Below are 16727 nucleotides of genomic sequence, written 5' to 3' on the forward strand. Positions count from 1 at the left end.
AGGTGGGTTTGCAATGGTTTTTAATAAAAGACTGGTATAGTGGCTCAGCACCTGTGGCTCAAGCGGCTAGGGTGCCAGCCACATACACCTGAGCTGGTGGGTTTGAATCCAGCCCGGGCCTGCCAAACAACAATGATGGCTGCAACCAAAAAATAGCCAGGCATTGTGGCGGGTGCCTGTAATCCCAGCTACTTGGGAGGCTGAGGCAGGAGAATTGCTTGAGCCCAGGAGTTGGAGGTTGCTGTGAGCTGTGATGCCACAGCACTCTACCCAGGGTTACAGCTTGAGGCTCTGTCTCCCCCCCCCCCCCAAAAAAAAAGTCACTCTGAGTTTGCTTATATCTGAAGTGATTAACAATAAGTGCAGTTCAGAAACTATTATTAGCTTGTGCTTAAGTCATATTTTAAGGCTTTTCACAATTAACTAAAATAAGCTTTACAAGCACGGAATTTATACTTCATGTGGATAAGCACAGGCTTTGTAGTAAAAATCATTTGATAGGCAGGGTACAGTGTCTCACACTTGTAATCCCAGCACTCTGGGAGGCCAAGACAAGGGGATTGGTTGAAACTCAGAAGTGTGAGACCAGCCTGAGCAAGAGTGAGACCCGGTCTCTAAAAATAACTGGCGTTGTGGTTGGCACCTGCAGTCCCAGCTACTTGGGAGTCTGAGGCAAGAGACCCACTTGAGCACAAGAGTTTGAGGTTGCTGTGAGCTATGACAGCACCACACTCTACTGAGGGTGACAAAGTTAGACTCTTTTTTTTAAAATTATTTTTTATTAAATCGTAACTTTGTATATCGATGCATTTATGCGGTTCAGGGTACTGCTTTGATATATAATGAAAAATATGGAACGCTTCACAAATTTGCGTGTCATCCTTGTGCAGGGGCCATGCTAATCTTCTCTATAATATTGTTCCAATTTTAGTATATGTGCTGAAGCAAGCAAGAGACTCTGTCTTAAAAAAACAATCACTGGATAGTAAAAGTCCTGTTCTCTTTATCATATGTACATTGATTAGAAGAAACACATAGCAAAAGAAATCTCCTGCTGATTATACATGAAAGCATTTTTGTACTTGGGATAATAGCATTAGTCTGATTAGTAAGTTGTCCAAACCTCTGTTTTGTTTAACACAGAAGTATATCAATTCAGTTTCCTTTCAGTACACAGATGGGGTTTAAATACAGTACTTGCATAAAGAACATACTTCTAAGTCCAAGGAGGCAGTTTTATAGATTTCCCTTCATTAGAGCCAATTTCCTTTTTAAATTAAGGGAGACATTTCTAATATCCTTTTTAAAACTGGCACGTCACAGCACATCAAAGAGATCTTTGCTTATTCATTCAATAAAATGTACTAATAATCATGGGTGGTGCCTGTGGTTCAAGGAGTAGGGCGCCGGCCCCATATACAGCAGGTGGTGGGTTCAAACCCAGCCCCAGCTGAAAAAAAAACTTGCAAAAAAAAAAAAATGTACTGATCATGTATTATCTGCAAGCCACAGGCGTATAAGATACTACACTCCCCTTGAGGGCAAGTGTAGTAAGGGACACTCAAGCTTATTGATTATCTACCATGTACTGTGCACAATAGATGCTTTAGAACTGTAAAGATCTTATGCTTTAGGAGGGGAGATAAGACATATGCAGAAATAATACTGTGCTTGACCTATCGTGGACTCCCAATAAGTATTTTTTGACTTAATGAATGACAGGAATATATAAATATCTCTAAATAATCGCCCTTGTTTCAGAGACCTAGAGACAGAGAGGCTCTCTGGTACAGCGGTCTTCCATAACACAGATCTCATTTCATGCTTGATTGATCATTTCAGAGCTGTGTAACTAAGTGACTCTGGACAGGTTACATGATCTGAATTCTTATTTTCTAATCTGCAAAGTGGGGAAAATGCCTTCCATTTCATTGTGTTATGATAACGTGTATAAAGTTCTCCACATAGCAGGCGCCCAATAAAAAACAGCAAGTATTATTACTAAATTTGATTAACTGGGTTCTAGTTACATAAACACTTCTTTTTTTTTTTTTTTTTTTGTAGAGACAGAGTCTCACTTTATGGCCCTTGGTAGAGTGCCGTGGCCTCACACGGCTCACAGCAACCTCTAACTCTTGGGCTTACGCGATTCTCTTGCTCTCTTGCCTCAGCCTCCCGAGTAGCTGGGACTACAGGCGCCCGCCACAACGCCCGGCTATTTTTTGGTTGCAGTTCGGCCGGGGCTGGGTTTGAACCCGCCACCCTCAGTATATGGGGCCGGCGCCTTACCGACTGAGCCACAGGCGCCGCCCACATAAACACTTCTTGCAAACGCACTTCAAAACTCAAGCCTGAGATCATAGCTTTCATCTCGTCAGGGGACATTAGCACTCTTAATTCGGAACGGCTTTATAAAGCGGAATGGGATGTGGCGGCCCAAGATTCACAAGCAAGACTGACCTGAGAGGCTTGTCTCCAAGTCCCTCTGGTGACTGCACAGTCTCTCACCGATCCTCTCACTGGCCTAGCAACAGCTCAGCTTTCTACACAACAAGCTAAATTCACTACTGCACGCAGGGCACCTTACGAGGAGCTGGAAGTGGCCTAGGGCACAGATCTCTTTCTTTTTACTTTACCGCACCAAGAGAACGAAGTCCTTTTACGTGAAGCACCGCTTAACTGCCTGGCATGCACTCACCTTACCCCCAGAACTAAAACAGTCACCCCAGGTTTCCACCCAAAACCAAATATCAACGCACCCGCCTTCTCCGGGAACTTGGAACAAAGCCCACTGGGAAATTGACCTTTAACCTCCTCTCCAGCCTTACCTCAGCTCACCTATTTTGACACTAGCAAATGAAAAGACGAAGAAAGCTGGAAGGCGGAACTTAGTGTTGTCAGATTCACGCCGATTGGACAGAGACGGCGCTGGGGGACGAGTCGCGCGAGCGAGCTGGCGACGCCCCCACGGTGGGCGGGGAGAAGAGGAGGTCGCGCCTGCGCGTTTGGAGGCAGCGGAAGTGGCTGCGGCGCCTACGCGTGCGTGGTGGGCGGAGCGCGGCTCTTCTATCTTCTTTGTCAGCCTAGTCTGGCCCAGCCTTGCTCATTCTGTGTGGTTCACGTCGTGGAGAGTCGCTGCGGAGTGGGCGCTCGGTTTTCGGGTCGCCATGGCTGGTTACGAATACGTGAGCCCGGAGCAGCTGGCTGGCTTTGATAAGTACAAGGTAGCGCGGGCCAGCGGGCGCCTCTCTCCCCGGTCCCGGCCTCGCCCAGGCAGCTTGAGGGGCCGGCGCGGTCCGTGTCACCTTGTGCCGCGTGGTTCCGGGCGGGCAGGCGGGCGTTTCTCTGGGGTCCTCCGAGTGCTGGGGATTCGGGATCGGGGAGCGCGGGAGCATCCTAGGTCCGACGTCCAGACTGCGGGCATCCTACTGAGAGATTCCTTTTCCTTAGGAGAGGGCTGGCTGATACTGGAATGAGAGAATTCCCTTCCTTTCAAAAAAACTTAATATCTTTTTGGTCTCCTGCAAGGATGCTGTTTCTTTTGTGGTGTCTTTTCTTCATTTTAATGAGGTTTTTACTCGCCTTTCTTGCATACAACTTCAGAGATGGAGATGATCATTTGGCAGATAAGGCCCCGGGAGGGGGAGTGACTTACTGAGGCCATAGTGCTGATGCACTCCTCCCAGAAAAGAGGCTCCCTCCGCATTAGCTTCTGGCTCTGAGGCTACCTGATGAAATAAGTTTATGCAGGAAGGAACCGTGTGGTGGAAAGCGCAGGCTTTCGAGTACATATAAACTTGATACCAAAGTCAAATTAATTTATTTCACCTATTCAAGTAATTTTAACCCTACTCAGTCCCTTTTTAACTGGGAATAAGAGTTTCTACGGAAACTCTTTTCTACGGAAATGATTACAAGGATTTCAGACACCCTAGGCATATGTGGACCCTCAGTAAATGCTGGTTGTTAACTTTTTCCCAAAGTAGTGAGTGACTCCACTAACCATACAGTCGTCCTAGCCTGAAATATGGGCTTTTACTCTTCATCCTTGTTACTTGTTCATCACATCTTAGGTTATATGTTACTTCCTCAAAGAAGCCTTCCCTTAGCACCCCTTTTCTCCTTAAGTGTGCTCTATTCGTTTATGGAATTGCTTCTTTAGTGTGTCTCCCCATTAGAATATAATGCCCAAGTGATTAGATTTGTAATATGGACCACATGGGCTGTGGACAGTGCTATGTACACATTACTAGATACCCAGTAAACGTTTGTGGAATGAATGAACAGCTTAAAAAAAAAAAAAAACACATAGGTTTTGTTTAACTGGAATTGCAAAATCCATTAGAGACTTTAGAAGGTCTTGTAGTGTTTCTCTGCCTTCAAGCAATATTGTGCCATACCGTTTTGAACTAAGGTGATGACTTGTCTTAGGATTTCAAGTGGAAAGAGGTACCAAAACTTTCTTGCTAACTCAAGCAAGAGGGCTTTACAACTTTCATTTCAGAAGTCTGTTAACCTGGGAATCTCCTGTTTGCCTTAAGCTCTACCTCCTTTTTGTTATTTGTTCAACATTGTAAATATCGACATTTTCTTCCCTGCTAGGGTCCAATTTTCTAAGTGCCAATAGAATAACTTTCATTGGTATCAGTGTCCATAATAGGGAATCTCCTTTTTTTTCTTGGAATCTTCCCTAGATTTATATTTTCAACTATACAGGTATCCTAATTTACCAGAAATCTCAGTGTAAGTTTCTGTTTGGCTCTTTTTTTCTATTCCATTATCTGACTCAGTTCCTGTGTCTGACAGCAGATTTCCTATCACCCTGGAAAACAAAGGTCAATTTAGCAACCGTCCAATGTTCATTAAAATAGTGTGTTGATATTATTTTAGTTCTAAAGAGGCTTCCTTGGGGAAAAAAAAGCAAAAATTTATAACTTACACATTCTTTTAGTAGAGTTCTTTACTTAATACTTCATTCATATTAAAAATATGAATCCAGCAGACTCCAAAGGAAAAATCGATGTGGTCAATTTTGCTAGACTGTGAATTGCGCCCAGAGTTATTTTCTTCCTGTCAGTGCACTCTTCTTGTGTTGTCTTTAAATACTAAGTGTTTTGCAAGCTTTTATTGAATTAAATCAGCTTTTTTTTCCTCACAGATGGGTAAGGATTCAAAACATTCAAAAGACATTTTTATTCCCTGCCCCTTTATAATAGAGCAAAGAGATGTAAAGAAAAACTGATACCATAGAAGCAACTAGTGGAAAAATTACTTTTGAACTAGTTGAATTTCTGTGTCTTCCCTAGAGGTATATCTGAGATCTACAGTTGGAAACCTGGCAGTTATACAGAATAACCCCTTAAAGGGTTGCACACATAAAGAGGTAATTAGCTTTCTATAGTAAGAGACCATAAGTCAATTGGTTATCAGTACAAAAGAAAGCAAGGAATAGATTCTATATTGTATATTCTCCTAATACTTGCATTCTGTATTGTGTCACTTGACACAATTTTATGAAATAGTAAGTTGAATAATTAGTTGAATGTTTGCCTTCTCTGATAGGAGAAGTTTTGGGAGGACAGGACCTATAGCCATCTTGTTCAGTATGACCAAGATGTAGCATAGTATGAACAGAAAGTGCTTGATGAGTATTGAAAGAATGAAAATGTAAAAGATTATAAACCATCCCGAAAGTATGGTAAAGGAGCTGTACACCTGGATATTGGAAGGGTGCTGTTATGTATTGTATGCAAAGATGTCTTACATCTCTGTTGCTTACTAACTAACGTGACTTTAGACAATTATATGTTGAGGAATTTTTTTTTTTTTTTGAGAGTCTTACTATGTCATCCTTGGTAGAGTGCTGTGGTGTCATAGCTCACAGCAACCTGGAACTCTTGGGCTTAAGTCATTGTTTTGCTTCAGCCTCCCGAGTAGCTGGGACTACAGGTGCTTGTCACAATGTCTGGCTATTTTTTGGCTGCAGTGTTATTGTTGTTTGGCAGGCCCAGGCCGGGTTCGAACCCGCCACCTCCAGTGTATGTGGCTGGCGCCCTAGCTGCTGAGCTACAGGTGCCGAGCCTATGTTGAGGATTTTTAACCTCTTGAGGCTTATCATTCTGCCTCTCTACCTATCCTTTCTTTTGAGCAGGTCTTCATAGTTGAGGGATTTTCCCCATTTATCTAAGGGTGAAACTGATATTGTAGTTTGCCTAATCTGACCTAAGGAAGGCATAGTTTTATAACTTTTTTTATCTTAATGTTTAGTTTATGAGACTTTGTCTTGCTCTGTTGTCTGGGCTAGAGTGCAGTGGCCCAATCACAGTTCATTGCAAACTCAAACTCCTGGGTTCAAGTAAATGCCTTTATCTTAGACTCTTCAATATCTAGGACCTCAGGGATGTACCGCTACACCTGGCTAATTTTTTTATTTTTTTGTAGAGATGAGGTCTCACTATGTTGCTCAGGCTAGTCTTGAACTCCTGGTCTTAGTCAATCCTCCTGTGTCAGTGTCCCAAACTGCTAAGATTACAGGTGTGAGCCACTGCCTCTGGCCAGTGTAGTTTTAATTGATAGTGTAGCAGCTAGTTTCAAATTGTATCATTTTGCTTTAGAGAGGAAATGTTCTGTGAAATACCTTGTTTGGTTTGAAGAATATAATTTCATGATGAATTAATTTCTGCAATTATGATAGTTAATTAATTTGACTATCAGCAACAACCTGATTACCGGAACTGTGATAATTATGAATTTTTTAGTATTACAGTTAAGAGAGTATGAAGAGATTAGACTGTGTTTGCATCTTGGTTCATGCAGTCTGTTTGCTTATTGAGTAAGCATTTGAGGTCTAGCATTGCAGCTGCAGAATTAAGCTAAGCTGAAATTCCTGCCTTCAAAGAACTCAGTTTGGTGGCATTTGGACATGTAAATAAAACAGTTACAAATAGTGCAGTTAGGTAAGTGCTGATGCAATGGGAGAAGAAGGGAGGTAGCTTCTGGGGAGAGTGGGGTTTATTGCTGAGAAAGGCTTCAGAAGGGATAGAGGTAAAGGCCAAGCTCAGTCTGGAAAGATGAGGCCTGAGTAGCCTTCAGTTCAGATGCTCCTCCATTTATGCCTGGCAACACAGTACACTAGAGAGAACTGGGTGTTTACCCTTGTGACGATGTGGCTGGCTAAGAGTTGAGGTCGCTGCTGCTGCTGCCTAGCATCTCTAGAGAGTATTTATACTAGTTATTACTGACTGCATATATGGCTTTCACATCATTATAAAGTTAGAGAATCGTAAGTGAAACCATCATAAGTTGGAACATGTCTGTATCACCAGGTGAAGAGGGGAGGAAAGGCATTATGCAATAAGAGAGCAATGGAGTGCAAAGAGGTGGAGGCCTGAGAGTATTTTCTGGGAACTGCATGAGTTAGACAAGGCATGTAAGCTTAATGGTGAAGTAGGGCAGGAGATAAAACTAGAGAAAGGGGTGTCCTGCATAAAACTAAGGAATGTTGAAGACCTGAACTGAGACAGTGAGGAGAGAAAGGAAGGAGTGGAGAGTCTAAAAATGGGAGTCAAAACTGGCTAATCCACACACTGATTTTGGCTAGCAGATAAATTTAATTTGGCCCACAGTTACTTTGTTTCAAAAATTAGTATATTCCCCATGAAGGTCCACATTTCTGGATCCTCTTGATAAACCGTAATATTGGACATGCTGTGCTGAACCTCCTCTTGACGAGAATCAGCTGAAGCTGAATAATATTTGACACTACTTTAAGAAAGGTATCATTCTCTAGTGTGCCGTTTCCCTACTAGTCCGTATGCTTCATGCAGGGCTGTTTTGTTCTGTTTACCTGCCTGATCCCTGTGATCCTTGGTTTGAGATTTAAGATTGGCTGGGCTAGGTGGCTCAGGCCTATAATCCTAGCACTCTGGGAGGCAGGAGGAGTGCTTGAGGCCAGGAGTTCCAGAACAGTCTGGGAGGGAGAGTAAGAGCAAGACCTAGTCTGTGTACTAAAAATACAAAAATTAGCTAGGCCTGCTGGTGTGACTCTGTAGTCTCAGCTACTCTGGAGGATGAAGTAGGAGGGTTGCTTGAACTCAGGAGTTTGAGGTTGCATAAGCTTTGACAGCCTCACTTCACTTTACTTGGGGGAGACAGAACAAGTCCCTGTTGCGCTCAATGGCGTGCACGCACACACACACACACACACGCAAAGGCCGGGCGTGGTGGCTCATGCCTGTAATCCTAGCACTCTGGGAGGCCAAGGTGGGTGGATTGCCTGAGCTCACAAGTTTGAGACCAGTCTGAGCCAGAGTGAGACCTTGTCTCTAAAAACAGCTAGGCATCATGGCGGGTACCTGTAGTCCAAGCTACTCAGAAGGCTGAGGCAAGAGAATTGCTTAAGCCCAGGAGTTGAAGGTTGCTGTGAGCTAAGATGCTATGGCACTCCACTGAGGGAGACCAAGTGAGACTCTCTCTCAAAAAAAAAAAATAATAATAATCATTTGTGAACAAGTTGTCCCCTGGTAGAGGAAATTTCTGTGATGATTTCAAAGAAAAGAACACTTTCGAGCCACAATAGAAACAGCGTGACAAATTCTTGATCTTTTGATTTTCATTTATTATGACTATAAGCTGGTTGCAATGCAGTATGTTAATTATGGAATTACCTGGATATGTTACAGTTAATTCAAGTGTAACTTATCTTGAGTTGTTCCTTGGTCACCCTGTCTAGATTTGGGGAACTGCCTCCTCTTCCCTGTGTGTACATTAGTAAGGCTTGAAAAATATTCTAGTGATCTTAGTGATCTATGGGTGTCTTAAAGAAAATTATTCCTGCATTTGGCAGAGACAGGAGTCTTTCTGAAGGCATGAGAGAGGGATGGATGGGAAACTGCGGACTAAGAGTGAGAGAGATTTAGTGGTAAGAAGATGGTTATGGCATTTTTAAAGGTGTTATTTGGAGGAAACATCTTGAATTGGATCTTTTTACTTTCTGAAATATCAGTTCACTAATGATGGCTTGTTTTTCTAACTCCTATAATGCTTAAATGTTTTTTTTTTCTTTTTTGGCTGGGGCTGGGTTTGAACCCGCCACCTACGGCATATGGGGCCAGTGCTCTACCCACTGAGCCACAGGTGCTGCCCAAGACCCTATCTCTTAAAAAAATAATAAAAATAAAAAATTTGCTGGGTGTGGTGGTACACACCTGTAGTGCTAGCTACTCCAGAGGCTGAAGTGGATTTCCTTCCTTCACTAAATGAGCCCTCTTTTTATCTCATCGTCTCATCTTTTGTTAGAGTTTACATGTTGAAGTCTACCAAGCAAACCTGTTTGTTATCATGACTTGCTTGTATTTGTCTCATTGCTCTAACTCTTCTCCAATCTTCTCTTTTCAGCCTCTTCTCTGACTCGTTAGCAGATATATATGACAGTATTCACTGAAATGAGATCTCATTGCTCACTGAGTCATGTTCTCTGTGGGTGTAGTTCTTAAAAGTCTTGTATTGTTAAAAAGCACTTTAAGAAACTTTATTTCTGTCTTAGGGTTAATACAATTCCCTTTTGTGCATTTTTTTTTTTTGAGACAGAGTTTTACTATGTCACTCTTGGTAGAGTGCCGTGGCGTCACAGCTCACAGCAACGTCAAACTCTTGGGCTTAACTGATTTTCTTGCCTCAGCCTCCCATGTAGCTGGGACTACAGGTGCCCACCACAACACCTGGCTATTTTTTTGTTGTAGTTGTCATTGTTTAGCAGGCCTGGGCTGGGATCAAACCTGCCAGCCCTGGTGTATGTGGCCGGTGCCCTAACCACATGCTCAGCTCCTTTTGTGTATTTTTTGATTAGACTTGGAGTTTATGTATCTTATTAGATTGTTGGGAGCTTAATGAATAGACAGTTAGTGAGTTCTTGCTGATTTTATTATATTTTGCCTCTTGCTTAAAATGTAGTATTTCAAGTCACCATAAGGAGATACAGGTAAACTGACTGCTAAACTGTTGTTGATTGTTTATCCTTCACCTCAAAAGTTAAGGAATTTCATTAGTGTGTATTTTCACTAGAGCAGTAGTCATCAGAATTGCCTGGAAGGTTTGCTAAGAGGCAGACTGCTAGGTCTCACTCTAAGTCTGGATTCTGTAGATCTGGGTGTGGCCCAACAATTTGCATCCAGTTTGGTGACTACATTTTGAGAACTAATGCATCAAAAAAAAAAAAAATAGTGATTGTTGAGTAATTCACTGAAAAATAATTATTGACCTAAAAAGAAGAAGCTGAGGCAAAATTCATAGTATGAGTAAAGAGTTTATTTGGGCTAAGTTTCAGGATTGTAACCTTGGAGCATAGATATAAGTTCTGAATGTACAATGTACACTCTGATCAGCAGCAGTTACAAAGTGGATTTTTTTTTTTTTTGGAGACAGAGTAGAGGTAGAGGGCTGTGGCATCACGGCTCCCAGTAACCTCCAACTCTTGGGCTTAAGCCATTTCCTTGACTCAGCCTCCCAAGTAGCTAGGACTACAGGCGCCCGCCACCACAACCCCCGGCTTTTTTTTTTTTTTTTTGGTTGTAGTTGCCATTGTTGTTTGGTAGGCCCAGGCTGGATTTGAATCTGCCAGCTCTGGTGTATGTGGCTGGCACCCTAGCCGCTGAGCTATAGGTGCTGAGCCTACAAAGTGGATTTTTTTTCTTTTTTTTTTTTTTTTTTTTGTGGTTTTTGGCCCGGGCTGGGTTTGAACCCACCACCTGTGGCATATGGGACCAGAGCCCTACTCCTTGAGCCACAGGCACCGCCCTACAAAGTGGATTTTTAAAGGAAAAGAAGCAGAAGTTCCTGAGTTGTCTATGAAGAATTATATTAAAATAACATAAGCTGTTGATTGGCTCTACTTTGTCGTTATCAGGAAGATAATAGGTGAGACAGTTAGTCCAGTACAAAGTTATTTTAAACAATTGCCCAGGCATGGGTGTGGAGGATGGGATGGGAGGGTGGGATGGGGAGTTAGATGGGTGGGGGAATCACTGAAGTTCTTGCTAATCTGGTCTCTGGGCCAAGTAAATTTTGCATACCTCACAAACTCAGACTCACTCTGAGCTATTTTTCTTTTCTCACAGTTAATAAAAGTAAGAAACAAAAGAGAGTAGGAAGTTATATTACTGTAGCGTTCATATATTGGCCCTTAAACATCAGGAAGTCTTGATTTTTTTTTTTGTAGAGACAAAGTCTCACTGTACTGCCCTTGGGTAGAGTGCCGTGGCGTCATACGGCTCACAGCAACCTCTAACTCCTGGGCTTACGCGATTCTCTTGCCTCAGCCTCCCAAGCAGCTGGGACTACAGGTGCCCGCCACAACGCCCGGCTATTTTTTTGTTGCAGTTTGGCCGGGGCTGGGCCTGAACCCGCCACCCTTGGCATATGGGGCCGGCGCCCTACTCACTGAGCCACAGGCGCCGCCCAGGAAGTCTTGATTTTGAGCTTCAAGATTTTTTCTGCTGAGAAAAGATGATTATGTAGTGTCTTCAGAATTGTGTATTAGTTTTCTATTGCTGATTAACAGCTTAGCACAGACTTCCGTAAAACAGTACCCATTTATTATCTCACAGTTTCTGTGGGTCTGGAGTCTGGGCATTAGTTAACTGTTTCTTCTGCTTGGGGTCTCACCAGGCCACTGTTAAGGTATCGAGCTGTGTTTTCATTCACAAACTGGGTTCCTCTTACATAGGGAGTTCGTGTCATTGCTATTTGCTTCTTCAAGATCTGTAGGAGACTGTTATCCAAACTGCTAAGATGGAGTTTTCTGTAACAAAATAACAGTCATGGAAGTGACATCTCACCACCTTTGCCATATTAATGTGTCCTAGTCAAGGTAGTGACATCTGTCACCTATGCTGTATTCTATTGATTCTTCCCTCAAGGGAGTGGAATGAAACATCAAGGCCAGAGATTGATCATATGTGGGTGTGACTCACTAGGGGTAATCTTAGGATGTATCTGCCACATACCGAAAAACAGAAAAATGTGTTTGGAAGATATTGTGGGAGTACTGATTTCAATACATTAGATCTAGGTAGCCCTTTGTTGTACTTGAGCCACTACAAGGTAATCTGGTTTAAAGAAAGTGATTAATTTCATAGAAATGCCCTGAGATGGCTTGATTTTTGTTGAACTTAGAATTTTTTTTTTTTTTTTTTTTGAGACAGAGCCTCAAGCTGTCGCCCTGGGTAGAGTGCTGTGGCATCACAGCTCACAGCAACCTCCAACTCCTGGGCTCAAGCCATTCTCCTGCCTCAGCCTCCCAAAGAGCTGAGACTATAGGCGCCTGCCACAACACCCAGCTATTTTTTGGTTGCAGCTGTCATTGTTGTTTGCCGGCCCCGGGCTGGATTTGAACCCGCCAGCTCAGGTGTGTGTGGCTGGTGCCTTAGCCACTTGAGCCACAGCAGCCAAGCCAGTTGAACTTAGAATTTATAGTTCAGACCTTCCTGTTTGCTAGCTTTGTTAATGTCTGAATTTTATGGCCTTTTCTTGGTCTGTCAAATGGGAAGGGGATAATGTACCTTATTCTACAGGTTGTTCCAAAAGTCAACATACATAGGGAAAATGCGAAATTACAGCTAAGTATACCTTTATTTATAAAATATTCATTGCAGAATTTTTCAAAATATTCTGTTCATGTTGGCCACCTCTTTCACCCCCCACCCCCAGCATGACGTCTTCTCTCCCACTCAGTGGTGAACATGTTCCAAGATAATCTGTGTAAGGAGACTTTTGGAACATTCTGTATTTTATAGTATCTGATAAGGGAACCTTATCTGATAATTAACCTTTGGAAACTATAAAACTTGGCATTGTTAATAGGAGAAGAGTAGAGAAACGTCCTGTTGTGAAGTTTGGTGTTTTTTTTTTTGAGCTCACAGCAACCTCAAACTCTGGGGCTTAAGCAATCCTCTTGCCTTAGCCTCCCAAGTAGCTGGGACTACAGGCGCCTGCTACAATGCCTGGCTATTTTTGTTTTGCAGTTGTCATTGTTGTTTAGCAGGCCTGGGTCAGGTTTGAACCCACCAGCCCCGGTGTATGTGGCTGGCGCCCTAACCAATGAGCATGGGCGCCTAGCCATCCTGTTGTGAAGTTAAAAATTGCCTTGGTTTACTACTTCCTGGGGCAAGATAGATTTGGGAGATTGACATTTCCTCTCATCACTGACAGATTACCTCAAAACTATTACTTTAATAAATATGCAAAGTAGTCCATACATTTATTTGTTTATATGTGCAAACATTAAGATGTGTTTATTGAGCTGCTTTGTACCAAAAGCAGAAAAGATCAGTTTGGGAAGTTTTTCTCCATACTCTCAACCCTTTCTTTATACCCCAGGACTTAGTTCATCCCACATTTGTACGTGAACAGCCTTTCTTTTGACTTCCTTGGTATTTGTTGAATGAATAACAAGTTTTAATAATTGGCATCTCTCATTTTATGGGTTTTTTTTGTGTTTTGTTTTTGTTTTGAGACAGGGTCTCACTGTATTATCCAGGCTAGAGTACAGTGGCATCATCATAGCTCACTGCAACCTCAGATTCCTGGACTCATATGATCCTTTTGCCTCAGCCTCCTGAGTAGCTGGGACTAAATGACTTAAGTTAGCCAGGTGGAAGGAAAACTAGCCCGGAGGAGTGAAATGCCACCAGGACTGGTAGAACGCATGTTCTTCACATATGTGCTCCTGAATGTTCATAGGTATGAACCACAACAGATTCCCACCCTTTAAAGACTTACAGCTAAATGTGATTGAGTCATGAGACCTGTCGGCAAGGGCTGGACCTTAGTACCATACCAGTACTATACTAGATCTTGAGCTTCATTGTTTAGGGAAGGGGAAAAAGAGTAGAGATTTCTTTTTTTCTCTCCTGAGCTTTTTTTTTTTTTGTAGAGACAGAGTTTCACTTTATGGCCCTTGGTAGAGTGCCATGGCATTATACAGCTCACAGCAACCTCCAACTCCTGGGCTTAAGCGATTCTCTTGCCTCAGTCTCCCGAGTAGCTGGGACCACAGGTGTCCGCCACAATGCCCGGCTATTTTTTTTGTTGCAGTTTGGCCAGGGCTGGGTTTGAACCCGCCACCCTCGGTATATGGGGCCGGCGCCTTACCGACTGAGCCACAGGCGCTGCCCCTCTCCTGAGCTCTTAAGAGAGGCTCATGATGAGTGTTTATTCCACTATGTCTAGAAAGGTAACATGAACAATAAATATAATTCATACTGTGAACCCATTTGTGAACTACCTTTTTTATTTTTTTGAGACAGGGTCTCACTATGTCACCCTTGGTAGAGTGCTGTGGCATTGGACTCACAGCAACCTCAAACTCTTGGTCTTAAGCAATCCTCTTGCCTCAGCCTCCCAAGTGGCTGGGACTACAGGTGCCCACCACAACACCTGGCTATTTTTTTGTTGCAGTTGTCATTGTTGTTTAGGTGGTCCAGGCCAATTTTGAACCCACCAGCCTCGGTGCGTGTGGCTGGCCCCATAACCACTGTGCTACGAGTGCCGAGCCTGAACTATATTATTTTAATCAAAAAACAAAAATAGCCACAGATGATTTTGAATTCAAGAATTTTGGAAACAATTTAAAAAAATCAGAAATGTCATTTTGAGACTTAGTGCCTGTGGCTCAGGGGCTAGGGTACCGTCCACATGCACCTGGGCTGGCAGGTTCGAATCCAACTGGGGCCTGCTGAAACAACAATGACAACTACAACAACAAAAAAATAGCTGGGTGTTGTGGTGGGCTCCTGTAGTCCCTCTCAGCTACTTGGGAGGCTGAGGCAAGAGAATGGCTTAAGCCCAAGAGTTTGAGGTTGCTGTGAACTGTGATGCCACGGCACTCTACCAAGGGCGACAAAGTGAGACTCTGTCTCAAAAAAGAGAAATGTCATTTTGAGTTTGCTTATATCTGAAATGATTAAAACTATTACGGTTTATGAACTATTACTAGTTTGTACTCAAGCCACATTTAATGGAATTTCTATAGTTAACTAAATATGTTTTATAAATACTAAGTTTATATTTTAGATAGGTAACCACAGGCGTTGTATTAAAAATCATTTGATAGTAAGAATCCTCTTCTCTTTATTGATTAGAAGTCAAAGCAGGGCAAATCTGCTTACTATAGATAATAGAGCATTACCTGGGACAGCAGCTTCTATGTGATGATTAAGTTGTCCAAAGTTCAGTATTTAGTGCAGGTGTGTCAGCTCAGTTTTCTTATCAGCATACAGAAGGGATTTAAATGCAGTACCTGAATAATGGAAGCACTTTTAAGTCCAAGTGATTTCATAACTTTCCTTATGTTAGAGCCAAGTTCCTTCTTAGATTAAATGAGGGTGAGGGAACCACACATCTGCAATGTTCATCTAAAAAATGGGCACTTGATAGCATATTTTATCAGTATTTTAGAAGTCATTGTTCTGCTCCTAGTCTAAAACCATTGTCAGGGCGGAGCCTGTGGCTCAGTCAGTAAGGCACCGGCCCCATGTGCCAAGGGTGGCGAGTTCGAACCCGGCCCCGGCCAAACTGCAACCAAGAAATGGCTGAGCATTGTGGCGGGCGCCTGTAGTCCCAGCTACTCGGGAGGCTGAGGCAAGAGAATTGCTTGGGCCCAGGAGTTGGAGGTTGCTGTGAGCTGTGTGAGGCCACGGCACTCTACCGAGGGCCATAAAGTGAGACTCTGTCTCTACAAAAAAAAAAAAAATAAATAAAACCATTGTCACTTGCCAGAGGAACATTAACAGTTTTTTTTTGTTGTTTGTTTTTGAGACAGAGCCTCAAGCTGTTGCCCTGCATAGAGTGCCACATCTCACAGCAACTTCCAACCCTCGGCTTAAGCAATTCTCTTGCCTTAGCCTCCCAAGTAGCTGGGACTACAGGCGCCCACCACAATGCCCAGCTATTTTTTGGTTATAGTTGTCATTTTGGTGGGCCCAGGCTGGATTCGAACCCACCAGCTCTGGTGTATATGGCTGGCGCCTTAACCACTTGAGCGACAGGCGCCGAGCTACTTCAACAGTTTTTTAACTGATCTCTCCATTTGTACTTTTGCCCCCCTTTGGTCCATTTTCTACTCTTTAATCAGATTGAGCCTTTAAAAATATAAATCAGCGGCTGGTGTAGCCATTTTGACTTCCTGACCTTGGCTGGGGGTGGCTGCTGTTCGTGGTCTCTTGGTGCAGTTATGTCCGGCCTGACGCCTCTGCTGCTGCGGGGCCTGACTGGCTCTGTCCTGTGGCTCCCGATGCCCTGCGCCCGGGTCCATTCGAAGCCACCGCGGGAGCAGCTTGGGACCATGGATATCGCCATTGGGCTCACCTCCTGCTTCGTGTGTTTCCTCCTGCCATCGGGCTGGGTCCTGTCACACCTGGAGAACTACAAGAAGCGGGAGTGAAGGGAACTGTCCTCTCTTTCGCTGTGACGGACCAGCCCCGCCAGCCTATCCTGACCATGTCTCCTGCATTCCTGGCCGGTTTCCCCTGGATCATGTTGTTCAATTCCAGTTACCTTTTCTGCAATCATGACCTCTTGATATCTCCATGTGACATCCTGGGACCACATATCTTGGCCCTGCTCATTGGGCTCCTCCTTGTAACAATAAAGTCTATTTAAACCTTAAAAAAAAAAAATATATATATATATATATATATATAAAAATCAGAATGATCCTTAAAAAATATTAA

At 43.2% G+C, this 16727-nt stretch overlaps 2 protein-coding genes and 1 non-coding gene across 3 annotated transcripts in view; 1 reads left to right on the forward strand and 2 right to left on the reverse strand.

The window, feature by feature from the left end:
• The window catches only part of ADGRF3 (adhesion G protein-coupled receptor F3), a 44091-nt gene extending 41333 nt beyond the window's left edge, over positions 1–2758 (reverse strand). The window contains exon 1 of the mRNA XM_053588181.1: positions 2588–2758. The gene's annotated coding sequence lies outside the window, so the exon portion shown is untranslated. The remainder of the gene's footprint in view (positions 1–2587) is intronic.
• Positions 846–952, reverse strand: LOC128585114 (U6 spliceosomal RNA). The gene has a single exon (XR_008379860.1). It is a non-coding gene; the product is annotated as a U6 spliceosomal RNA (small nuclear RNA).
• A 287-nt stretch (positions 2759–3045) lies between the features above and the next one.
• SELENOI (selenoprotein I) overlaps positions 3046–16727 on the forward strand; it is a 56137-nt gene continuing 42455 nt past the window's right edge. Inside the window, exon 1 of the mRNA XM_053588073.1 lies at positions 3046–3224. Coding sequence (XP_053444048.1) covers positions 3168–3224 — 57 coding nt within the window. The 5' untranslated portion in view covers positions 3046–3167. The remainder of the gene's footprint in view (positions 3225–16727) is intronic.

The sequence above is a fragment of the Nycticebus coucang genome, chromosome 4 (assembly GCF_027406575.1).
Source record: "Nycticebus coucang isolate mNycCou1 chromosome 4, mNycCou1.pri, whole genome shotgun sequence".
NCBI lineage: Eukaryota > Metazoa > Chordata > Mammalia > Primates > Lorisidae > Nycticebus > Nycticebus coucang.